The sequence below is a fragment of the Bufo gargarizans genome, chromosome 6, assembly GCF_014858855.1.
Source record: "Bufo gargarizans isolate SCDJY-AF-19 chromosome 6, ASM1485885v1, whole genome shotgun sequence".
NCBI classification, from domain to species: domain Eukaryota; kingdom Metazoa; phylum Chordata; class Amphibia; order Anura; family Bufonidae; genus Bufo; species Bufo gargarizans.
The window spans coordinates 292,799,773-292,826,698 of NC_058085.1; the positions used below are offsets into that span (position 1 = coordinate 292,799,773).

The 26,926-nt window shown below is 45.1% G+C and overlaps 1 protein-coding gene across 1 annotated transcript; it reads right to left on the reverse strand.

Annotated features, from left to right (window-relative positions):
• Nucleotides 1–19: 19 nt before the first annotated feature.
• Nucleotides 20–26,334, reverse strand: NRBF2 (nuclear receptor binding factor 2). The gene is made up of 4 exons (XM_044297563.1): nucleotides 26,129–26,334; nucleotides 11,497–11,581; nucleotides 9,457–9,497; nucleotides 20–1,315 (listed from the first exon to the last, which is right to left on the reverse strand). The coding sequence occupies exons 1-4, from the start codon at nucleotides 26,156–26,158 to the stop codon at nucleotides 596–598; spliced, it is 876 nt and encodes a 291-aa protein (XP_044153498.1). The 5' UTR covers nucleotides 26,159–26,334; the 3' UTR covers nucleotides 20–595.
• Between the last annotated feature and the right edge of the window lie 592 nt (nucleotides 26,335–26,926).

Genomic DNA, 26,926 nt, shown 5'->3' on the forward strand with positions numbered 1-26,926 from the left:
TATACAGCAAAGTACAATGCACCCTGATTTTTATTTTATTTTGTAAACTGATTATTTAAAAATAACATGTAATTTGGTTCCAGAAAAAAATAAAATAAAATACATTTCCTTGTTGGTTGGAGGTTAGATCTAGGAGTGCAATGTGGCACAAGTCGAGCTGTGTGTCTGCTGTACACACGTGATTTCTGTGCATAACAAAATGCGTACATTCTGAATGCAAGACAGAAAGTGTATGCTGAGAATGCAGAGCTATCATGTATGATAGACGCTCTGGATTGTTCTTATGGAATTATATATATAACCTGACACATATATAACCTATATATAAAATTTCGGCAAAGGTTCTTTAAAAGTTACTTCAGTCTTTTGGTTTAAAAGAAAAAAGTCGGATTGTTTCCAGAGCTCGCTTATTTCTCTTTTAGAATTTCTTTTCGATCTACTCGACCTCAGATTGAATATTTCACAGTGACGTGTCTACCGGTTTACTGGACTGTTCCACCTTCTATGGTAGACTCTGGCAAAGACACAGTGGCCCTTCCAATATTGCTGCCAAGATGTTTTTCCCTTGTGATTGTCCTCTGAATTTGTTGTTTCCCTAGCTGTCCATAAGTCCTTTAAATTCTGTGATTTGCGACTGTATATCTTCTGGGAGCTCAAGGGGAGGAAGATCTGGTAAAGGAATGTCTAGAGGTGGAAGATTAGGTATAGGAATGTCCTTCACCTTCCCGGTATTTGCTACAAAATTCTGCCAAGTAGACGTCGGGTTTGGAGAACTCCAAAGCTCAGACTTCTCCACAAAATCGGTGTCCATGTCCAACTCTTTCTCGGGATTCTGCTGCAGTCTCGCCACCTCTGCCCGAAGTTTTCTGTTCTCTTTTCTCAGTTTTTCATTTTCGGTCAATAGTGTGTCCACCAGCAGGTTCAGGTCCTTTATCTTAGTTGCCTGCTCCTCCAGTTTAGTTTTGTCATCTTTAGGAACTCGATTTGCCTTGTATGGTTCCAGTGGCTCCTTTCTCTTCTGCAGCAGATATAGTAGAGAGTCTGGTTCTCTCTCAAAGACACTGTGAATTTCCTGCAAAGACTTCCCTGGGTTAGAACTGGATTTCTGGCCTGCAGAAACAAGTGCATTTTGGCTGTTGTCATCTGCAGATGACCTGTAAGATGTCTGGAGATTTGTGGTCAAATCCTTCTCTGCAGCTATTGCTTTTTGTTGAACTCGGAGTTTGTCTTCTCGTTTGGCTCTTTTCAGTCTTTCCTGAATTAAGAGCTGCTGCTTTATATGACTCTCCCGCTGCAGCTCCAATGACAGCTGAGCCTAGAGAAGAAATGACACATAGATAAAATCAATGCAGCACTCAAAAAGAACACTTCCCCAAACTTCTATAGAAGAATCAGTAATTCATAAATGAGTCAGGATGCAGACTTGTGTGTTATTTTCACTGAGAGAGATGGTCATGTAGCCACAGTGGTGCGTAACTGTTGGTGAACCCTTCAGAATTTTGTATATTTCTGCATAAATTTGGTCTAAAATTTTATCAGATTTTCACACAATTCCTAAAAGGAGATAAAGATAACAATGATAATAAATTAATCAAAAATATTTGGTTTTTGGTCATATATTTGAAGAAAATAATGTAATATTACATGTCTGAAAGTGGCAAAAGTTTACGATTAGCAGATAATTTGAATGCAAAGTTAGGCCACTTTCACATTAGCGTTTTTTGCGGATCCGTTATGGATCTGCAAAAACGCTTCCGTTACAATAGAAACAACCGCATGCATCCGTCATGAACGGAACCGGTTGTATAATGTCTTCTATAGTCATGACTGATCCGTCATAAACACCATTAAAAGTCAATAGGGACGGATCAGTTTTCTATTGTGTCAGAGAAAACTGATCCGTCCCCATTTACTTGCATTGTGTGTCAGGACAGATCAGTCTTGCTCCGCACCACATGGCGGAAAGAAAAACGCTGCAGGCAGTATTTTGGTGTCCGCCTCCAGAGCACAATGGTGACTGAACGGAGGCAAACTGATGCGTTCTGAGCAGATCCATTTCCATTCAGAATGCATTAGGGCAAAACTGATCCGTTTTGGACCGCTTCTAAGAGCCCATGACGGATCTCAGAAACGGAAAGCCAAAACATTAGTGTGAAAGTATCCTTAGAGTCATCTGTTTTCAATTAGTGGAGTGGCAATCAGGTGTGGACAACCTGTTTCATTGTAAAAAACAGGGATCTATCAAAGTCTGATCTGAAGAACAAAAGGAGATTTCTGAGAATCTTAGAAGAGTTATTGATGCTCATCTAGCTGGATAAGGTTACAAAACCATCTCCAAGGAGTTTAGACTCCCCAAATCTACAATTAAACATGCTGTGTACAAATGGAGGAAGTTCAAGACTATTATTACCTCCCTACTAGGAGTGGTTACTCAACAATGATCATGCAAAGAGCAAGGCATGTCATAGTCCGCGAAGTCACAAAGGAACCCAGGCTAACCTCTGAGCAACTAAAGACCTTTCTCACATTACCTATTGTTAATGTTCATGAGTCTTCTGAACAGCAATGGGGTGCATTGCAGGATTGAAGGAGAAAGCTGCTGCTCTCCAAAAAGAACATTGCTGGCTATTGGAACAATGGTTTGTGGATGGATGAGACCAAGATCAAACTTTTTGGTTTACATGAGAAGCGTTGAAGAAAGGAAAACCTCATCCCACCATCTGTGAAACACAGTTGTGGTAGTACCATGGTTTGGGCCTGTTTTGCAGCATCTGGGCCAGGACGGTATAGCCATCATTGACAAAACAATGAATTCTGAATTATACCAACAAATTGGTCACCACATCTGTCAGTAAGCTGAATTTTAAGAGAAAGTGGGTCATATAGCAAGATAATGACCCTAAGCACACAAGTCGTTCTACCAAAAAATAGTTAAAGAAGAATAAGGTCAAAGTTTTGGAATGGCCAAGTCAAAGTCCTGACTTTAATCCAATATAAATATTGTGGAAGGATCTTAAGCGAGCAGTTCAAGGGAGGAAACCCACCACCATAACAGAATTGTACAAAAGAATGGGCTAACATTTCTCCAAGCCAATGGGTAGGACTGAACAATTACTGGAAATGTTTAGTTGCAGTTATTGCAGCACAATTGGATGACACCAGAAAGCAAAGGTTCACATACAGACAGGTCCATAAATATTGGGACATCGACACAATTCTAACCTTTTTGGCTCTATACACCACCACAAATGGATTTGAAACAAGATGTGCTTTACCTGCAGACTGTCAACTTTAATTTGAGGGTATTTACATCCGAATCAGATGAACGGTGTAGGAATTACAACAGTTTGCATATGTGCCTCCCACTTGTTGAGGGACCAAAAGTAATGGGACACAATAATAATCATAAATCAAACTTTCACTTTCTAATACTTGGTTGCAAATCCTTTGCAGTCATTTACAGCCTGAAGTCTGGAACGCATGGACATCACCAGATGTTGGGTTTCATCCCTGGTGATGCTCTGCCAGGCCTCTACTGCAACTGTCTTCACTTCCTGCTTGTTCTTGGGGCATTTTCCCTTCAGTTTTGTCTTCAGCAAGTGAAATGCATGCTCAATCGGATTCAGGTCAGGTGATTGACTTGGCCATTGCATAACATTCCACTTCTTCCCTTAAAAAAAACCTCTTTGGTTGCTTTTGCAGTATGCTTTGGATCATTGTCCATCTGCACTGTGAAGCACCGTCCAATGAGTTCTGAAGCATCTGGCTGAATATGAGCAGATACAGTCCTGATTAGTGATGAGCGAACTTCTGTTTTAAGTTCGGCGTCTAAAGTTCGGCTTCCGGTTAGCGGAGAATCCCGATATGGTTCCCGATATGGATTCCGACTTCCGTTGTGGTCCGTGGTAGCGGAATCAATAATGGCCGATTATTGATTCCGCTACCACGGACCACAACGGAAGTCGGAATCCATATCCGGATCCAGATCGGGATTCTCCGCTAATCCAAACCCGAACTTTAGACGCCGAACTTAAAAACAGAAGTTCGCTCATCTCTAGTCCTGATTAAAAGTTTAAGACCACTTGAAAAATGGAAAAAAATCATATTTAGCATGGCTGGATCTTAACAAGGTTCCAAGTAGAGCTTCAACATGCAACAAGAAGAAATGGGAGTGACGACAAAACATTTTTTGAGCATTCAATTGAATGAAAACAATAAAAACAAAACGCGCTGTTTTTCAGCTGATCAAAAGTTTAGGACCACGTGCCTTTAAAAGGCCAAATCTGTGCAAAGATATTGATTCATTGTCATTTTCTGTCAGGTAGTCACACGTTGTGATGGCAAAGGCAAAAAAAAACTCTCCCTTTTTGAACATGGTCGGGTTGTTGAACTGCATAAGCAGGGTCTCTCACAGCGCGCCATCGCTGCTTAGGTGGGACGCAGTAAGGCAGTCATTTGGAATTTCTTAAATGATCCTGAAGGTTATGGAAAAAAAGGTTTGGAAGACCAAAAAAAATTTCATCAGCACTGAGCCGGAGGATCCAATTGGCTGTCCGTCAAGACACTGGACGACCCTCGACCCAAATGAAGGCCCTTACTGGTGCTGACTTCAGCCCCATAACCATCAGACGGCATCTGAGACTGAAGGGCTTCAAAAACAAAAAAACATCTTCAAAGACCTCGTCTCCTTGAACCCCACAGAACTGCTCTTTTGGACTTTGCAAAAGAGCACCAAACATGGGACATTCAAAGGTGGAAGAAAGTTTTATTCTCTGATGAGAAAAAAAATGTAACCTTGATGAGCCTGATGGTTTCCAACATTACTGGCATGGCAAGCAGATCCCACCTGAGATGTTTTCTAAGCGCCACAGTGGAGGGGGCGCCATAATGGTCTGGGGTGCTTTTTCTTTCAGTGGAACAATGGAGCTTCAGGAAGTGCAGGGGCGTCAAACGGCCGCTGGCTATGTCCAGATGTTGCAGAGAGAATTCCTCATGACTGAGGGCCCTCGTCTGTGTGGTAACGACTGGGTTTTTCAACAGGACAACGCTACAGTACACAATGCCCGCAGGACAAGGGACTTCTTCCAGGAGAATAACATCACTCTTTTGGCCCATCCAGCATGTTCCCCTGATCTAAATCCAATTGAGAACCTTTGGGGATGGATGGCAAGGGAAGTTTACAAAAATGGACAACAGTTCCAGACAGTAGATGGCCTTTGTGCGGCTGTCTTCACCACTTGGAGAAATGTTCCCACTCACCTCATGGAAACGCTTGCATCAAGCATGCCGAAACAAATTTTTGAAGTGATAAACAATGACGGCGGAGCTACTAATTACAGAGTTCATTTTTGAAAGGGGGGGGGGGGGGTTTAGTTTTTTTTTTTGGAGGTGTGGTCCTAAACTTTTGATCAGCTTAAAAACAGCCAGTTTCAGTTTATTTGTTGTTTTCATTAAATTGAATGCTCAAAAAATGTTTTGTCTCACTCCCATTTCTTCTTGTTGCATGTTGAAGCTCTATTTGGAACCTTGTTAAGATCCAGCCATGCTAAATATGATTTTTTTGCCATTTTACAATTGGTCTTAAACTTTTGATCAGGACTGTGATATTGCCGAAACACTTCAGAATTCATCCTGCTGCTTTTGTCAGCAGTCACATCATCAATAAATACAAGAGAACCAGTTCCATTGGCAGCCATACATGCCCACACCATGACACTACCACCACCATGCTTCACTGATGAGGTAGTATGCTTAGGATCATGAGCAGTTCCTTTTCTTTTCCATGCTTTTCTCTTCCCATCACTCTGGTACAAGTTGATCTTGGTCTCATCTGTCCATAGGATGTTGTCCCAGAACTGTGAAGGCTTTTTTTAGATGTCGTTTGGCAAACACTAATCTGGCCTTCCTGTTTTTGAGGCTCATCAATGGTTTACATCTTGTGGTGAACCCTCTGTATTCACTCTAGTGAAGTCTTCTCTTGATTGTTGACTTTGACACACATACACCTACCTCCTGGAGAGAGTGATCTTGATCTGGCAAACTGTTGTGAAGGGTGTTTTCTTCACCAGGGAAATAATTCTTCGGTCATCCACCACAGTTGTTTTCCGTGGTCTTCCTGGTCTTTTGGTGTTGCTGAGCTCACCGGTGCGTTCCTTCTTTTTAAGGATGCTCCAAACAGTTGTTTTGGCCACGCCTAATGTTTTTGCTATCTCTCTGATGGTTTAGTTTTTTCAGCCTAATGATGGCTTGCTTCACTGATAGTGACAGCTCTTTGAATCTCATCTTGAGAGTTGACAGCAACAGATTCCAAGCACACTTGAAATGAACTCTGGACCTTTTATCTGCTCATTGTAATTGGGATAATCAGGGAATAACACACACCTGGCCATGGAACAGCTGAGAAGCCAATTGTCCCATTACTTTTGGTCCCTTAACAAGCGGTAGGCACATATGCAAACTGTTGTAATTCCTACACCGTTCACCGGATTTGGATGTAAATACCCTCAAATTAAAGCTGACAGTCTGCAGTTAAAGCACATCTTGTTCGTTTCATTTCAAATCCATTGTGGTGGTGTATAGAGCCAAAAATGGACACTCAGTCATGTCATACTGGATCATTTTCCTAAATAAATAAACAAGTCTAATATTTTTGTTTGATTTGGTTATCTTTATCTACTTTTAGGACTTGCATGAAAAACGAATTAGATTTTTTTATCAAATATATGCAAAAATATAGAAAATTCTGAAGGGTTCACAAAATTTCAAGCACCACTAACTAATTTTAATAAATTTTCAGTCTCTCAATGTGAACAAAAATGTTTCAATTCACTGACAAGAAACACTGTCATATAAAGCATTGTCTTTAACCCCTTCCCGACATCCACCATACATGTACGGTGGATGTCAGGTCTTTAAAGATGCCTCCGGGTGCCTGAAGTTTCATACAGCAGACACCAAAGGCTAATGTCTGCGATCGGCGGTAATGCCGACTGAGGACATTTAACTCCTCAGAGGCCGTAGCCACATGTAACCAGGGTGTCTGAAAGGGCCATTCTGAATGGAAAAGGATGCGCGCACTACCAGGGCAGAAACCCTTTCCCCGGCAGAGATTGGAAAAAGCATTCTATGCTTGTAATGAGCATGAGCCTGTATTAGGCTTTCAGGCTCATTACTTTTATATTACAGTTCAGGCCAGCAGGTGGCGGGACTGATCTATAATAAACCTATTTCTATATAGAATGATGGAGCAAATGCCACTATTCTATACAAATTGCAATGACTGTGGAGTCCATTTAAGACCTTAGGAAGGGGTTAATTTATAATAAATATAATTACAAACACAAAGTATACTAGAACTTTACATAACCATATATATACAGTACAGACCAAAAGTTTGGACACACCTTCTCATTCAAAGAGTTTTCTTTATTTTCATGACTATGAAAATTGTAGATTCACACTGAAGGCATCAAAACTATGAATTAACACATGTGGAATTATATACATAACAAAAAAGTGTGAAACAACTGAAAATATGTCATATTCTAGGTTCTTCAAAGTAGCCACCTTTTGCTTTGATTACTGCTTTGCACACTTTTGGCATTCTCTTGATGAGCTTCAAGAGGTAGTCATCTGAAATGGTCTTCGAACAGTCTTGAAGGAGTTCCCAGAGATGCTTAGCACTTGTTGGCCCTTTTGCCTTCACTCTGCGGTCCAGCTCACCCCAAACCATCTCGATTGGGTTCAGGTCCGGTGACTGTGGAGGCCAGGTCATCTGGCGCAGCACCCCATCACTCTCCTTCATGGTCAAATAGCCCTTACACAGCCTGGAGGTGTGTTTGGGGTCATTGTCCTGTTGAAAAATAAATGATGGTCCAACTAAACGCAAACCGGATGGAATAGCATGCCGCTGCAAGATGCTGTGGTAACCATGCTGGTTCAGTATGCCTTCAATTTTGAATAAATCCCCAACAGTGTCACCAGCAAAGCACCCCCACACCATCACACCTCCTCCTCCATGCTTCACGGTGGGAACCAGGCATGTAGAGTCCATCCGTTCACCTTTTCTGCGTCACACAAAGACACGGTGGTTGGAACCAAAGATCTCAAATTTGGACTCATCAGACCAAAGCACAGCTTACCACTGGTCTAATGTCCATTCCTTGTGTTCTTTAGCCCAAACAAGTCTCTTCTGCTTGTTGCCTGTCCTTAGCAGTGGTTTCCTAGCAGATATTCTACCTTGAAGACCTGATTCACACAGTCTCCTCTTAACAGTTGTTCTAGAGATGTGTCTGCTGCTAGAACTCTGTGTGGCATTGACCTGGTCTCAAATCTGAGCGGCTGTTAACCTGCGATTTCTGAGGCTGGTGACTCGGATGAACTTATCCTCCGCAGCAGAGGTGACTCTTGGTCTTCCTTTCCTGGGGCGGTCCGCATGTGAGCCAGTTTCTTTGTAGCGCTTGATGGTTTTTGTGACTGCACTTGGGGGACACTTTCAAAGTTTTCCCAATTTTTCGGACTGATTGACCTTCATTTCTTAAGGTAATTATGGCCACTCGTTTTTCTTTACTTAGCTGCTTTTTTCTTGCCATAATAGAAATTCTAATAGTCTATTCAGTAGGACTATCAGCTGTGCATCCACCTGACTTCTCCACAACGCAACTGATGGTCCCAACCCCATTTATAAGGCAAGAAATCCCACTTATTAAACCTGACAGGGCACACCTGTGAAGTGAAAACCTCTTCAGGTGACTACCTCTTGAAGCTCATCAAGAGAATGCCGAGAGTGTGCAAAGCAGTAATCAAAGCAAAAAGGTGGCTACTTTGAAGAACCTAGAATATGACATATTTTCAGTTGTTTCACACTTTTTTGTTATGTATATAATTCCACATGTGTTAATTCATAGTTTTGATGCCTTCAGTGTGAATCTACAATTTTCATAGTCATGAAAATAAAGAAAACTCTTTGAATGAGAAGGTGTGTCCAAACTTTTGGTCTGTACTGTGTGTATATATATATATATATATAAAAAACAAATCTCTTTCGAACAAACTTACAACCAGACCTGTACCTCACATGGATCCAAAGACCTCTCCAATCATTGCTCCAATTGCTCTGCTAGATTTATTTCAAGCTGGCAACTTACGGGGTGTGTCCTTTCTGCTGCAGCTGGAGGCAGTAGAAGGATGGAACCTAGCATGTGCTTCCATTACAGTGAGCAGGACAAACATTTGAAAAAGAGCAAACAGTAGGTGGCGCTAAACAGATAGATTTCAGTGAATAACTCTGTGGCTATACAATTTATTTTTATTATTACATGCAATTACTGAAGTATTCTGATCCAGGTGCTGGTTCGAAAAAAATTTAAGATATTTTTCGTGGGACAACCCCTTTCAGCTTTAAAGATATAAAAGTGGACTATGATTTTCTTCCACTCCGTTCTTATACCACCTTACCTGCTCAGACTGTGTCAACCTTTTGGCTTCCAGGAGGTAGGCTGTAATAAAGAAAACCATAGGTGAATGTGAGCAGGCTGTGCAGGTGACTCTTGGGACATAGATGGGTTTATTCTTTGCATATACATTGCTATGAAATGGAGAGTCTACTCTGTGGTTTTATCACACACACTGTGAAACAATGTGCCAATCCTAATGTGATACTGCCCTGCCTCATTGACCACAAAGGAGAGAGCAGCACCAGAGTTGCCAACCGTCCAGAAATTTCTGGACAGTCCGTAAAAATAGGTGACTGTTTTCTTGTGTCCGTGAAAAAAAAAAATTGATGTGTCCGTGTTTTGTTTTTAGGCTGATGGTACTGGACTAGATTATTTTGGTGGTAACTATCATCATTTTACAGCTCACAGTAAACGGCGAGTTCTTATCAGTATATTGAGCCATAGACATGGATTATGTATCTTTATCATTCATTATGGTTTTCCAATTTGTCCGTAAAAAATGTCTTTCTGTGATTTTGCGATAAGTTGCCCAGAAAAAAAGAAAAATTCTGGTTGGCAACCGTGAGCAGCACGCATGTTCTCTTGATAGATATGAGTCTCACTTATTACACATTCATGAACTAACGATTATTTTTGTAACACACTGTGCTGTTCCTTTGTTTTACCTCCTAGACTTTTATGAATAAATAACTGGGTTTTACCATTCCCCAGGAAGAAAGGGGTCACCCTCTACAAAATTCAGCACTGATTGGACAGTGTAAGAGTGGGCAGGGACACACCTCCAACTGGTAACAGGTGTCTGTTTATTCATAATGGTCTAGTTGGGAGAACAGAGGACCGACAGTAGGTAGAATCCTAAGAAAAGACGCTGCAGAATTGTTATCTTATGAAGACTACTAGTATTTACTAAACATGTCTGCAGAGTACGGGTCATCTTTAAAGGATAGCCAGTCAATATTTCATGATTATTCATTAGGGAGTCCTCTCAATCTGTATATTTCTTAGCATACACAAATTTATCCGGAGAAGTCGACCCTCAGAATCCAATGCTGAAGTCAGGAATTAATGATTCTTCAGGAATCTGCATAGTTTGGGATTGTCAGGAGACGTCTCAATGCCAGAGTTCTCCTTTTTGCGAGTATTCACTGCATTACACTGTCTTTCTATATAGTATGAGCCTGAGAAGTAACATGGCCCTGGCATGGTTTACTTCAAGGCTTTTTCCAGGAATTGTGCCAAATCAAGATTATGAAATAATCATGTGCAGAAACTTTACATTTATTTTATAGGAGAAAAGTTTGTGTGACCTTGTTAGAGGAATCTACCGCCAAACACGCGTGCTGGGAATGCGCTACCATTTCCCACAGCTTATAACATGAACACAGATATTAAAGTTGTCAGAATGCAGATTTTGACAGAATAGGCCTTTGAGCAGTTTAATCCCTTATAACTACCCACAAGTGTTTTTGACCCCTTCCTGTGAGGTGTGAACACTCCAAGCCAGTGAAAGTCTAGCAATGGTGTGAGAAATGTTTCCTTGGTCCACCCTGGGTTCTCTGATACCTGTGGAGGGAAGCTTGGACACTAGGGATTACCAAGGCATTATGGCCAAGCAGGTAAATCCCTTCTTGGCAGCTGTTTACCCTATGGTAGTAGGACACGTTCAGCAGGACAATGCACCATGCCACAAGGGTCATATAGGTCATGGGTTGGTTCCAGGAACAGGACAGCGAGGTCTCCTTGCTTCCCCGGCCTTCACAGTCTCCAGATCGTAATCCTACAAAGCATCTCTGGGATGAGGCAGTACAGATTGGTCAGTACCTCCACCTAATTTGCAGAAACTGCAAGAAGCTATCCATGTGACAATATTTCTGCAGAACAATTTCAACACCTAGTGGAATATGCCACTTGCTGTGGTTCTGAAGGCCAAAAGAAGGTCCAACGCGCTACTAGATGGGTCTCTCTGATGAAGTGGCCATTCAGTGTATCTTACTTGATAAAATGTGGATTACTGTATAACAGGTAGAAGATTAGTACATACCAGCAGCTTTCCTGTGACATGCAATAGCCTCTTCATATTTTCCTGTAGCCAGAAACCTGTCTGCTTTTCTGCTTTGTTGATGTGCCTGTGAACATGAAGAGCGCAAAGAACTGGTAATATGCTTCATGTAAAAGTCTATCTTCTATTTTTATGACAAGGTCTAAGTGCATTCAGATTAGTAAAGGTGGCCCATTGAGCTGAGCACAAATCGTGTATACTGTACTTGCAGCATCCAGGCAAAGTTGGAGATTTTCTCTCCCTTTCATAAGGCTAGCCCTGTACAAGCTCCAAGTTCTATGGAGCCATAACCCACAGGCCTCTATATAGGCTCTACAGAGGTTTTCTTCTGTCTGGCTCACCCTTTACATCAGGGGTGCACAACCTGCGGGGCCATATGCAGCCCTTGAGATCATTATGTGTGGCCCCCAACCATCTGGTGACAGACATGTATGTCTATGTCTTGTGGCTGCTCACATGCATTTTTCATGTATTCTCCCATTAGATGGGAATCATGTAGGTGTAACCAGACATTTATAGTGTATACTGTATGTACAATACGCCATAAATACAGTATTTCAGTTGGTAATACCCCTTTAACTTTTATTTTCGGCCCTTGGGGTTCCTTCAGTCTGACAATGTGGCCCCCAACCAGAAAAGGTTGTGCACCCCTGCTTTACATGATGTATTATGGAAGTATTCTACGTGGAATATCCCCTTTAGTACAGTGCCATATGCAGGCTCCATACGGAGTGCCTACAGCTAATAGTACGTAGGAACTTGGTGGACCTCTAGACCATGCACACGGCCCTGTATGGACAGCACAGCACATTCTACTTACAGTGGTCCCTCAAGTTACAGTATTAATTGGTTCCAGGGCGACCATTGTATGTTGAAACCATTGTAACTTGAGTAATCGTTTCCAAAGCCCCAAAATGTCATCCAAGATAAGAGAAAATGAAGATTTAAGAAAATAATATACATATAACAGTCAGGAATGGCTGCTAACAAGCAACTAATACAGAATACAGCTATTTACAAGAGAAGTGATTGGTTGGTCCTATCGACTTAACTTTCTAGTTTAGCGTTTCATTAATATAACAATTCCCATTCGGCAGCACGGTCGTCCACAGCTGGTGAAATCTCCACTTCCAGCTGGGTAATTGTTCATAATAACAGGGAATTACAGATAATTATATCATGGCATTATAGTGAGGGCATCCTTCCAACAGGCTTACGTGAGCAGATAGAGTTCTGGATGACATGATACAAGGGCAATGTATTACGCCGGTCTGGATAATGCATAAATGATTAACCTTACCTAGCGTGACAGGGAGAAAACAAGTGAGAAACAGCAGAGGAATGTTCTACACCTACATAGAGCAGACCGCAAAAGCCTCCCCACGGACACCCTGCGCAGAAACCACATTACTACACGCCCTGCAAATACACAACCTATCAGCGATCACTTTATTTTGCCGTCCACTACTATAGTTGTGACAGAAAGCCCCGCCCCCCCCTTTACCAAGAATCATAACTCCATCCCCGATCCAGGAAAGTGAACCCTAAAACTGGTTATGGACAAGATATGGACAACTTAAAGGGGTTGTCCAGTTTTGGAAGAAAACCAGACAACACACGCAATCTGCCTGCAATAAAGAATAGATTATTACTTATCTGACAGATCTTGTGCTGCCGCTCCGGTTCTCCAGGCCGGGCTCAGTTTACCCGGCTGTAGCAGTTACGTTGCGTTTACAACACATGACCGCTGCAGCCAGTAGCGCATTGAAAAGGCCAGTGATCACGTGTGATCACCACTGCAGTTGGTTAAACAGGACCTAGCCGGGAGAACCAGAGCAGGATCTGTCAGGTAAGTAATGATCTATTCTTCACAGCAAGCAGATCGCTTGTGTTGTCCGGTTTTCTCTTCGAAATTAACAACACCTCCCAAATCCTTCTTATGAAGGTTTCTCAAGGATATGGCATCATGACCTCCAACGCAGAGTCGCGACATAATCCAACCTGTCATCTGTCTGAAGATGTCAGATATCACATCACAATGTGTAGGTGACAAGAGAGTCCAAAAACTTTCAGGTTACCAAGAAACGGGCTCTGGTTAAGGGCTCATTCAGATGACTGTATGAATGAGTCCACATCCGATCCACAATTTTCCGGAACGTGTGCGAACCCATTCATTTCAAAGGGGCCACAAAAAATGTGGACAGCACACCGTGTGCTGTCCACATCCGTAGTTCCGTACCGCTGCCCCGCAAAAAAGATAGAGCAAGTCCTATACCTGTCTGCAATTGCGGACAAGAATAGGCATTTCTATCAAAGTGCCGGCCATGTGCAAATTGTAGAACACACATGGCCTGGTATCAGTGTTTTGCGGACCGCAAAACACTACAGCCCTAACTAGGATTTGGGTCCGGTAGGGAGATCAAATGCAACCCAGCTTTAAACCAGAAATTGACATCTAAAAACCTCCAGCTTCCTAAGAACTGGTGTGACAGCATCAAGCTCTATTGTTCACAACCCTGCAATTAAATGTATCCGCATGACGGATCATTTATAATATGGTCTCACATTTATGTGGTTTTAGTCTGGCCCTGCACCTAACAATGTCATCAGAGGTGGAGGATTAGTAGATGTTATCAGCTGTTGTTTCATTGGCAATTATCTGGAACGAACAATTTATTCCAAAACACTGGCCGATCGTTGAGCAGAGGTGATAGTATTTACATGCAGCAATCACACCTCTGTATGGGGACGAATGATCACTACTGCGATCATTTGCCCCCATACATAATTGTTGTTTGCCTGCAGCAAATCTCTGTTTACACAGGGCAAACAAAGATTTTATGCAAGTATATAATATGTGAACACGACAAACAGTTGTTTGCTTGTTCGTCAAGTGATCGGTGGCACCACTGACGTGGGGCAATTATTGGCAACAGCAGCTATCTCCTTAAAGAACTTTTGTCCCGGTATCGGTTTGATACTGAGCAGCCTAGTATCAGAGAACATGGAGCGCGACATGTTCCCTCTGCAGCACAGGGGAGAAGGAGTCACTCTCTCCCTCCCCCCTGTGCCGCTGCCACCAATGAGAGGAGAAAGGGGAAGAGGAGGGGAAAGGCTGTGGCCACTGCGCCACCAATGAAGTTCAGCGGCAGTTAACCCCTCAGGTGCCACAGGATCACCCAACCCCAGTATTAAAAACATTGGTGGCCAAGTGCGCCTTCCCCCCCCCCCCCAACCTCAGTATTAAAAACATAGGTGGCGCAGTGCGCCCCCGACCCCAGTATTAAAATAATTGATGGAAGTGGCCACAGAGTCTTCTCCACTCCTCCTCATTGGTGGTGCAGTGGCAGCTTCTGACCGGAGACCCCCAGCAGTGTAATCGCGTTACCATGGCAGCCAGGACGCTACTGAAACCCTGGCTGCCATGGTAAGCTCCCTGCTGCTGTGTGCACTATGCACACTAGCAGGGAGAGTGCGAGATCCTATTCACCCTAATAGAGCTCTATCAGGGTGAATAGGACAAGGGGTCTAGCCCGCAAGGGGGCTAATAGTTAGTAAATAAAAAGTAAAAATAAAAAAAATAAAAAACATATTAAGTATAAATCACCTCCTTTCCCAATTTTACATATAAAATATATAAACAAACAAACACATCACCACGTCTGAAAAATCCAAACTATTAAAATATAAAAAAAATAGCTCCTATGCGGTGAACGTCGTAAAAGAGAAAAAAAAAAATTAAAATTTAAAAAACAAGAGGATTTGCCTTTTTTTTGTCACCTTCTCCCCCCCAAAAATAGTATAGGACTGTTCTATTATGGGCCGGACGTTCCATAAAATGCAGAGTGCATGCGGCTTTTTTTTTACGTGGTATCGAGTATACTTTTTTTTATGGTATTGAAACCGAATAAAAATGTTTTGGTATCAAGACAACCCTACTATGAAGTATTCATATCAAATGTACTGGCCTAATATAATTTTTCTAAGGCTACTTTCACATCTGCGTTTTTAATTTCGCTATTCACATCCATCATAGGATGTCAATAGCGGAAGAAAACGCTTCAGTTTTGTCCCCATTCATAGTCAATGGGGACAAAACTGAACTGAACAAAACGGGGTGCATCAAAATGCATTCTGTTCCGTTTGGTTGCTTCCCTATCGCGGACAGAATAAGGCTGCAAGCACAAGAACTCTGATAAATTTGTACAAATCGATCTTCTCACATAGAGAGGAGCATCCTGTCTATCATTACAACACTTGCTCCCAGCTGACAGCCTAGAAATCATCTATGAAGATATGACTACCCTTCACCTGGGGGAAAAGGGAAACGAGTGTAGTCAAACATCTCTGTATACATTGTACAGGGAGGGGGTCACACATCTGTATATACAGTATAAGGGGGTCACACATCACTGTATACAGTGTGGATGGGGTCACGGATCTCTATATGCAGTGGTGGGGGGTCACATGACTATATACAGTGTACAGGGGGTCACACATCTGTATATACAGTAAGGGGTTCACACATCACTGTATACAGTGTGGATGGGGTCACGGATCTCTGTATACAGTGGTGGGGGGGTCCACATATCACTGTATACAGTTTACAGGGGGTCACACATCTCAATGTACAGTATGTGGGGGTCACACATCACTATATACAGTGTACGGTGGTCCACATATCACTGTATACAGGGGGTCACAGACCTCTATATACAGTGTACAGTGGGTCACGGATCTCTATATACAGTGATGGGGGGGGGGGTCACATTTCTGTGTAGAAGGGTACCTTTTAAACAGTATATAGTAGGGGTGCACCGAAATTCCGGCGGCCGAAAATGGGCCTAATCCGTTTCGGCCGATATTGGTACATATCGGCAGAAAATAGCGGGGAGGGACTGGGAGGAGGAGCTGGGGGCCGGTGCGTTCACTGTGCTCCGGCCCCCAGCTCCAGTAGTTATAAAATGTGTACAATTAATAAGGATTCTATTCATGAGGCCCCCTCTGCAGTAGAACATTCAATACAGCCACATCCTACTCACAGGGCTGTTATCTTAATGCTGGCCGGCCGGGCAGACGAGCGGCAGCGTCACGACTGACGTCATGTGCCCGGCCTACTTTCTGAATGAAGGAGGCGGCGCAGGCATGTGACGTCAGTCGTGACGCTGCCGATCGTCTGCCCGGCCGGCCAGCATTAAGATAACAGCCCTGTGAGTAGGATGTGGCTGTATTGAATGTTCTACTGCAGAGGGGGCCTCATGAATAGAATCCTTATTAATTGTACACATTTTATAACTAGTCTGTACTGGAGCGGCAATGGGGGGGGGGTCTGTGGATGGCACTGTTATGGGGTGGGTGGGGGTCTGTGGATGGCACTGTTATGGGGTGGGTGGGGGTCTGTGGATGGCACTGTTATGGGGTGGGGGGGGGGTCTGTGGGTGGCACTGTTATGGGGTGGGTGGGGGTCTGTGGATGGCACTGTTATGAGGTGGGGGGGGGTCTGTGGATGGCACTGTTATAAATAGCATTAAAAAAAAAGTATTTTAAAAGTATTTGGGCAAAAAGGCAGTTTCGGTTTCGGTTTTCGGTCAAGGGCATCCTGAATTTTCGGTTTCGGACCAGAATTTTCATTTCGGTGCACCCCTAGTATATAGTTGTATGTGTCCTACCTGTACACTGTATGAAGAGATGTGTGTGCTTGTTTTGTCTAGGGAGCAATCAGGAGAAATAAAATGGCCGCCATCCTATTAGTGCACACAAAGCCTGTCCTAATCACACAGGAGGACATGTTACTTCACAACACTGAGGTAAAGAGCTGCTTTCTCCTCATCCTTCTCCCCTACTTGTCAGGGATTATGATCCTGAATACAGATGAGAAGATCTTCAGCTGAATCTCTGTAGGAATGGAGTTCATGTGAAGACATGAAGTACAGAGATGATGGACAGGACAGACTGTGGTAATGTGTGGCTGTGGTAATGGAGACTGTATACAAATGCTGCAGCTCATTAGCCACATCAGCTCATGAATTCCATTCCTACAGAGATTCAGCTGAAGATCATATTAAACTGTAATTAGGATGATAATCCCTGACAAGCAGAGAGAAAGATGAGGCAGCTTTTTACCTCAGTGTTGTGAAGTAACTTTCCTGTTGTGTGATTAGGACAGGTTTTTTGTGTGCTAATAGGACAGCGGACATTTTGTTTTTCCTAATGATTGCTCCCTAGACAAAACGAGCCATTATAACTAATGTAAGATATTTGGGAATATACTGTATTTATAATGAAGTAATATTTAAGTATTTTCATTTTCTTAATTCCCGGAGAACCCCTTTAAGAAGATATATTAGTAAGTGTAATATCTCCCACCTTTCTTTACAGTTTTAATAAGTGCTAACAGAGTGGCCAACCCCTTTAAGGATAAAAAAGCTCCCCATACATTATAACTGATGGCTAACCTCCGGCTCTCCAGTGTGGTAAAACTGTCTCCCAAGATGTAAAACCTCCTTAGCTGTTCTCAGAACTCCATAGAAATTAATGGAACATGCTGGGAGTTGTAGTTTCACCACAGATGGAGTGCTGGAGGTTAGCCATCACTGCATTAGACTGTCGGCCAGACCTGCAAAAGAGTGGTTTCGGCCAAATTTGTATGGAAGCCTTTTGTCATTTTTGATAAACTTGATCGTAATGGGTAACAATTCAAAATGGGAAAATCCAAGGAAAACCAAACGGATCTCCCAAATGTCAGGTGAAAGGGGCCTACTGAAGCGACTGTGCTCCGGAGCCAAGCCATAACCTATTCCCTTGTTCTGTTAATTGGAGCAGCGGCGAAGGAAATTGTCAGGGACCTGCTAAATGTCTGGCCCGGTCAATCTTGCAGCAGGTGGGTCTTCACCTCTGGGGGCAGCACCTCACAGGTCAAGAAGTCCTGCTGATGAAGTCTATGGCCAAACTGTAGCGATATCTACATTTCAGAGAATTAGGCTTTAATCTTCTGGTAATAAAGCCTTAATAATGATCAAAATGAATATACACTTCATCATCTGAATCTACTATTAGGAATAGAAAGGCCATGCTGAGAGCTGTAGTCCTACTGGAGGGTTTATGATGATGAACAGCCCAGTTACAGTCCAACTTTGCAGCAGCCAGAAAGAGAGATGTGAGAACCCCTTTGTCTCACTTGTAATGGCTGACAGCTGTTAGTAAAGCAGCATACACGCCATTCATGCAAGAAATCACATCTCACGGTCGTCTTGGACCTTATTAATTTTAAAATACAATACTGGTGATGTATTTATCCCTCTGAGGAGCCAAGAATGGTGGAGAAGCCTTTGTGTGGTCGGTGCCACGTGTGCAACTAAGCAGAAGAACCTCCACACGTCACATGTTTTGCACGCGCCTCGCTGTTCAGGTCGGTTTTACATAATGCCCGGGGCGACATGCATGACACAAACTGAGAAAAACAAATGGCTGAATCATAAACTTGTTTGTGGGCACAGCGGGCCTTGTGCAGAGGAAACCTGACCTGGTTACCTATGGCAACCAAGCAGCACTCAGCTCTCATGAAGGAAACTTCACTACAAAAATGAACCGCTGACTCTGATTGGCTGCAATGACGTCTCTTTTTCTCAAAGGTCCCCCCCAATAATCGTATATAAAGATGTGACATCACAAGTAACTGAGAATACATCTTTGTGATGTCACATCTCTATATAGGATCATCATTATTCCTTTGGCCAAAGTCTTAAAAACCATACAAATAGTATTTCTTTAAGGCCTCATTCACATTTCCATTTTTCACTAATGCGTGAAGTCAGCATTTTCCATGGACAACATAAGTACCCATTGATTTTAATCATGGAGACATGCACTACTTTGGTCTGTGATGTAACGAACACTTCCATTTAAAACCTATCCTCTGGATAGGTCAGCAGTATCTGATCGTGGGGGTCTGACATCGGGACCTCTGCCAGCCGTGTGCTCAGAGGTGCTCCTGTGAGCGCCGAAGCCTTCTCCGTGCTTACCAAGCACAGCGCCGTACATAGTATAGCGCTCAACCCCATTTACTTCTATGGGTCTGAGCTGGCCTAGGAAAAGCTAAGAGAAGGGCGCAGCACTACTACCTTCTCAAACAGATGATCGGCGGGGGTCCCGGGTGTCACATGCCTAGCGATTAGATACTGATGATCTATGCAGAGGCAAGATGATCAATTCTAAAGTTTTTGGAAAAAAAACTAAAGGGATTATCCAAACCTAGAAAACCCATCCACAATGTCCGGGTCCCACATACAGAGAATACTTACCTGGTCCCCAATGCCTGTGTCCTTGCGGATCCCTCCATGGCCATCGCTGCATCTCCCCGGCATGTAGATCACAACATCTGCTGACAACATCCTTGTGGCTGCCCCCATACAGTATAACGTCTCCTTGTGGCTGCCCCCATACAGTATAATGTCTCTTTGTGGCTGCCCCCATACAGTATAATGTCTCTTTGTGGCTGCCCCCATACAGTATAATGTCTCTTTGTGGCTGCCCCCATACAGTATAATGTCTCTTTGTGGCTGCCCCCATACAGTCTCCATGTGGCTGCCCCCATACAGTCTCCATGTGGCTGCCCCCATACAGTCTCCATGTGGCTGCCCCCATACAGTCTCCATGTGGCTGCCCCCATACAGTCTCCATGTGGCTGCCCCCATACAGTCTCCATGTGGCTGCCCCCATACAGTCTCCATGTGGCTGCCCCCATACAGTCTCCATGTGGCTGCCCCCATACAGTCTCCATGTGGCTGCCCCCATACAGTCTCCATGTGGCTGCCCCCATACAGTCTCCTTGTGGCTGCCCCCATACAGTCTCCTTGTGGCTGCCCCCATACAGTCTCCTTGTGGCTGCCCCCATACAGTCTCCTTGTGGCTGCCCCCATACAGTATAATGTCTCTTTGTGGCTGCCCCCATACAGTATAATGTCTCTTTGTGGCTGCCCCCCTACAGTATAATGTCTCTTTGTGGCTGCCCCCATACAGTCTCCATGTGGCTGCCCCCATACAGTCTCCATGTGGCTGCCCCCATACAGTCTCCATGTGGCTGCCCCCATACAGTCTCCATGTGGCTGCCCCCATACAGTCTCCATGTGGCTGCCCCCATACAGTCTCCTTGTGGCTGCCCCCATACAGTCTCCTTGTGGCTGCCCCCATACAGTCTCCTTGTGGCTGCCCCCATACAGTCTCCTTGTGGCTGCCCCCATACAGTCTCCTTGTGGCTGCCCCCATACAGTCTCCTTGTGGCTGCCCCCATACAGTCTCCTTGTGGCTGCCCCCATACAGTCTCCTTGTGGCTGCCCCCATACAGTCTCCTTGTGGCTGCCCCCATACAGTCTCCATGTGGCTGCCCCCATACAGTCTCCATGTGGCTGCCCCCATACAGTCTCCATGTGGCTGCCCCCATACAGTCTCCATGTGGCTGCCCCCATACAGTCTCCATGTGGCTGCCCCCATACAGTCTCCATGTGGCTGCCCCCATACAGTCTCCATGTGGCTGCCCCCATACAGTCTCCTTGTGGCTGCCCCCATACAGTCTCCTTGTGGCTGCCCCCATACAGTCTCCTTGTGGCTGCCCCCATACAGTCTCCTTGTGGCTGCCCCCATACAGTCTCCTTGTGGCTGCCCCCATACAGTCTCCTTGTGGCTGCCCCCATACAGTCTCCTTGTGGCTGCCCCCATACAGTCTCCTTGTGGCTGCCCCCATACAGTCTCCTTGTGGCTGCCCCCATACAGTCTCCTTGTGGCTGCCCCCATACAGTCTCCTTGTGGCTGCCCCCATACAGTCTCCTTGTGGCTGCCCCCATACAGTCTCCTTGTGGCTGCCCCCATACAGTCTCCTTGTGGCTGCCCCCATACAGTCTCCTTGTGGCTGCCCCCATACAGTCTCCTTGTGGCTGCCCCCATACAGTCTCCTTGTGGCTGCCCCCATACAGTATAACATCTCCTTGTGGCTGCCCCCATACAGTATAACGTCTCCTTGTGGCTGCCCCCATACAGTATAACGTCTCCTTGTGGCTGCCCCTATACAGTATAACGTCTCCTTGTGGCTGCCCCCATACAGTATAATGTCTCTTTGTGGCTCCCATACAGTCTCCTTGTGGCTGCCCCCATACAGTCTCCTTGTGGCTGCCCCCATACAGTATAACGTCTCCTTGTGGCTGCCCCCATACAGTATAACGTCTCCTTGTGGCTGCCCCCATACAGTATAACGTCTCCTTGTGGCTGCCCCCATACAGTATAACGTCTCCTTGTGGCTGCCCCCATACAGTATAACGTCTCCTTGTGGCTGCCCCCATACAGTATAACGTCTCCTTGTGGCTGCCCCCATACAGTATAACGTCTCCTTGTGGCTGCCCCCACACAGTGTAACGTCTCCTTGTGGCTGCCCCCACACAGTGTAATGTCTCCTAACTCTCCTTAGAACCTCAAGTGTTTTTTTTATTCATGTTGCCCATGACTTTGCCCACAGACATCTGATCTCCGAATCGGAGCATAGGAGCAAGCCAGCCACGGGAAAAGCCTCTCCAGAGTCCAGACACCCCCCTCACACAGGGTTTGCCTGCCAGGAGTTTCCAAAGGTAGAGGAACTGACCCTAGTAAATAGTAATAAAGCTTAGGAGAAATTCTGTAAAAGGAGAATATAAAATAAGGTGGAGGGGGGAGGAAATGGGCATATAACAGTGTTTCCCAACCAGTGTGCCTCCAGCAGTTGCAAAACTACACCTCCCAGCATGCAAAGGCTGTCCAGGCATTCTGGGAGATGTAGTTTTGCAACTGCTGGAAGCACATTGGTTGTGAAACATGGTTATATGCCCATTTATTAACCCTTGTACAAAGGAAAAGTAAACATTGCTATCAGCAACTGCGCAGCTTAAAAAAAACTACTTCCACTTATATTACATAAATAGTTGATTGAGACACTGCCTCTTGTACTTAAACAATGTTATAGTTCTGTTTTGGGCCTTTTGGTTGGTCAGTGTGTATTTTATTGTTAAAATTGGTATCGGTAATTGGTATCTGTGAGTACTTAAAGGGAACCGGGATTTTGTGTATAGAGCTGAGGACATGGGTTGCTAGATGGCTGCTAGCATATCCGCAATACCCAGTCCCCATAGCTCTGTGTGCTTTTATTGTGTCAAAAAACTGATTTGATACATATGCAAATTAACCTGAGATGAGTCCTGTCCCTGACTCATCTCACGTACAGGACTCATCTCAGGTTAATTTGCATATGTATCAAATCGTTTTTTTTGACACAATAAAAGCACACAGAGCTATGAGGACTGGGTATTGCCGAAGTGCTAGCGGCCATCTAGCAACCCATGTCCTCAGCTCTATACCCAAAATCCCGGTGACAGGTTCCCTTTAAAGGGAACCTGTCATGTGGATATTTGATTATAATCTAACTAATTATATACAATCATTAACTACTAAAATGTGCCTTAGATGTATTCACTTACTGGTGTGACCGATGGTTACCTCATAATATACCCACAAAGATGCTGCATGCTAATGAGCTGATTCGAGTCCGGCGTGATGTCATTGAGTCCAGCGTATATTTAATTCAGATCTGTAGCCACTCCCCTGCCCACCTGCTGCTGATTCATATGGAAACAAACTGTCATTCAGCAGCAAGTGGGCGGGGAGAGTCAGGAGCTCATGAATATTCATGACTCATCATTATCAGCTGGAGCTTTTCAATACAAGATGTTGGCAGATTGACTGGGTCAATTAAAGAAAGTGACCCAGCATTTTGCTAAGAGAATCAGTCACTTATTTATGTTGCCCTTAGTTAGGACACCATAAAACTGGTGACAGGTTCCCTTTAAATAAAAGTATCGGTACTCGTACTCAGTCTTAAAAAAATTGTATCGGGACATCCCTAATGATTTTAATACCGAGGGGGGGGGGGGGGGGGGCGCACTGCGCCACCAATGATAATTAACCTTTAATACAGGAGGCGGGTGTGCCGGCAGCAGATCAGCGGCAGTTAACCCCTCAGGTGCCGCACTTGACGGGTTAACTGCCGCTGATCGCAGCTCCCTGTCAGAGGCAGGGTGCCGGCTATGCGATTCTGCTGCTGGCACCGGACTCCTGTATTAAAGGTTAAAGAGGACCTTTCATTGGCCCAAACATTGTAAACTAACTATCGGGATATGTACAGCGGCGCCCAGGGATCTTACTGAACTTACTATTATTTCTGGGCGCCGCTCTGTTCGCCCGCTGTGGCCCCCGGTATATTCTCCCGCTCTGTATGCTAATTGCTAGCATCGGAGCAATGAGGAGGAGACTGAGTCTTTCTCCGTGGGCGTCTCCCTCTCCCTGGCTGTAGCGCTGTCCAATCAAAGCGCAGAGCGTCACAGCCAGGGAGAAGGCGAGTTTCTTTCTTTCTCCCTGGCTGTGACGCTCTGCGCTGTGATTGGACCGCTCATAGCCAGGGAGAAGGAGATGCCCATTGAGAAAAAGGGCAGTCTCCTCCCCATTGCTCCGATGCTAGCAATTAGCATACAGAGCTGCAGAATATACCGGGGGCCACAGCAGGTGAACGGAGCGGCGCCCAGGAATAATAGTACGTTCAGTGAGATCTCTGGGCGCTGCTCTACATATCCTGACAATCCCGGTATCGTATCGATAACGGGACAAAAGTATCGATTGGGTATCGATATTTCCATACCTGCAACAACCCTAGACGTAACATCGACGTGATATGCGCAAAACAGATGTGGTCGTGTTTCATGAGGCCTAAGCCTACGGGTCCCTGAAAATCATGGACGCTACACGGATGGCATCTGTGTTTGGTCCGTTTATTACTGACCACTGATAGGATATAGACATCTTCATGGATGTCAGACGGACATGGAAATGTAAACAAAGCCTGAAACTGTATTTTGTTCTGTATTATACAAAATAATTTGCCCCCAATATTTTTATGGCACACCGGGAGTCATTTTATATTTAGCCCCTGTTTGTCATGAGCATACAGAGGGTTAAAGAGTTATTCCAGTTATATCCTATGTACAGGACAGGGGGTCCAACCTCTGGGATCCTCACTGATCAAGAGAACAGGGTCCCTTGCCTCCCAAAATGGGACAGCGGGTTGACCATGCGGTGTGCCTTTCTATTAATGCTCTATGGCACTGCCGGAGATATAGCACAGCACTCGCCTATTTCCAACCGTCCCATGGAGAATGGAGCGCACGCTCGGCACCCTATCATTTTTTTTCTGCCAGATAAAACCGGATAGTGACACATACCCCTCTTTCTAATCTAATTTTATTTTCTGTTTGTAGATATTTTTCATTCTATTTCCATGATTACGGAGGCGGCCAGTGTGCTGTCCGCATTTTTTGCGGACCCATTGAAATGAATGGGTCCGCATGCTATCCGCAAAAAAAAAAAAAACGAACACGGAAACAAAATACGCTCGTGTGCATGAGGCCTTATGCCAATGTCTAAAAGCACATATCTGCACCAGAACTATAAAGGCCAGACATCCCCAGATGCCACCAGACATCAAGGGGTCAATAAATGCCCCCTGATCAGGTGCTCAGATGTACAACTGCTCCCTGAGAGGTAAGACGGGGGCAAACATGGAGCAAAAGTATCTGAGCCTCAGATTTCCCATCTCTGTTCTGGGGAGCACCGGGCACCATGTATACTCTCTGACATTGCCATTTGCTAGCAGTGGACACCAGCATGTCACATCTGCATAGGCAAAGTATGGGGTACCCCTAGAGCAGTGGTGGGCACCCCCATAACACCGCATCGGTGCGGTGCCCTCTGCCGCCACCTGATTGGTAGGACCGGTCTATAAACTATTCTCACCCTGAATGACCTCCCAAGGCAGGGCCTGGCAGATCCTAAATGGCCAGTTAGCATATGTCTGCTGCTTGTGCCAACATTTTTGGATTACGTCTGTAACTGTTCTTATCACTGGGCAAGTAAAAAAGAAGTATTGGCTCCTACAACCCGACACCCTAAACTCTAGAAATCCTGATAATCCAAGAATAGTCCCACTCCAGATTAATGGGATTTACCAGGTAGCACCCACACATCCCAGCGCTGGACCCTGAGGTGGGTCTTACTCCTCTGGGGGCTACAAGGCCCAATACGGTAGAGGTTCTGCAGATTCACTCTACAGGCCCCATACCGTGGTCTATACTACACCTCAGGTGGTGCAGAGCGGGCATCAATGCCACCTCCACAGTCCAGAGCAGGGTGAAGGCCCCATCTTGAGGCCTACAGAGATCAGATGCATTCATTTGCCGCCCTGTTGGAGGACTAGACAGCATGGCATGAAGAGGTCATTGCTGCAGGGGTGAAGGTATGGGCACTGCTGTGTTAGGCACAGGGTGGGCACTGCTATGCTGCAATAGGTGCACTTGTTATAATACTGTCACAGTGGGTACAATGAATGCAGCTTGACAGTTGCTGAAATACTACAATCCCCATGATCTGCTGGGAGTGCTGCTTTTACAACCCCGCAGCAGCAGTCAGCCGGCCCCTCATATGCCAGGGAGGTGGCGATCAGGGAAGCCATCTGCTACGTGATGCAGTGCAGCAGGGAGAGGGCACTCACCAGGTTCAGTGGACTTTCCATCACTTCCATAGAGCCCGGCTGGACGTGTATGTGGCAGAGAGGGCAGGCTGCTAGACAGGAGGGGGCGCTCTGGGTCCTGTCATCTGGCTGCGCTGCCACCAATGCTGCGGGAAGAAACCCCGGGGTCTGATCCCGGCTGTGTCAAAACAGACAACAGCTCCCGCAGCAAACAACTTCCTCCTCTGGCCCCGCCCAGCAGCGCGTCACTCTCCTCGCCGCCACCACGTAGCTGGGGCGGAGCAGCTCGCCAGGGTCGGAGCAGGACTCCGGGAGGGACATGTTACCGGGGAGACTGCCAGAGCGTCGTCCTGCCGATCACCAACGAACCAGCAGAGGGCGCACACCAACATCTCTCATGTGCAGCGGCCGCAGCGTCGTCTTGTGAGTCCAGTACGGACCAGCAGAGGGCCCCCTCTACTATACAGAATACTAGCTTGTGGGTCACGTCCTGAACAGCAGAGGGCGCACACTGATGTGACAATTAGGGATGAGCGAATCGACTTCGGATGCCTCATGCGTTGGTGTGATGTATGGTGATTGCAGGACGCTGCAGTGTGATGTATGGTGATTGCAGGATGCTGCAGTGTGATGTATGGTGATTGCAGGATGCTGCCCAGTGTTTGCGACCTTTATGATTTAATAAATACTAATGGGGTCATTTATCATACTGGTGTAAAGTAGAACTGGCTTAGTGGCCTATAGCAACCAATCAAATTCCACCTTTCATTTTGTAAAGGAGCTGTTAAACATGAAAGGTGGAGTCTGATTGGTTGCTTT

What these genes read in the sequence shown, in the direction of transcription:
- NRBF2 (XM_044297563.1), bottom strand. Translation starts at nt 26,158, where the DNA reads ATGGAAGTGATGGAAAGTCCACTGAACCTG. An exon ending in ATGTCACAGGAAAGCTGCTG is followed by an intron (nt 9,498 to 11,496) that starts GTATGTACTAAT and finishes TCTTTATTACAG; the next exon opens with CCTACCTCCTGGAAGCCAAA. An exon ending in GGTTGACACAGTCTGAGCAG is followed by an intron (nt 1,316 to 9,456) that starts GTAAGGTGGTAT and finishes TTTCTTCTCTAG; the next exon opens with GCTCAGCTGTCATTGGAGCT.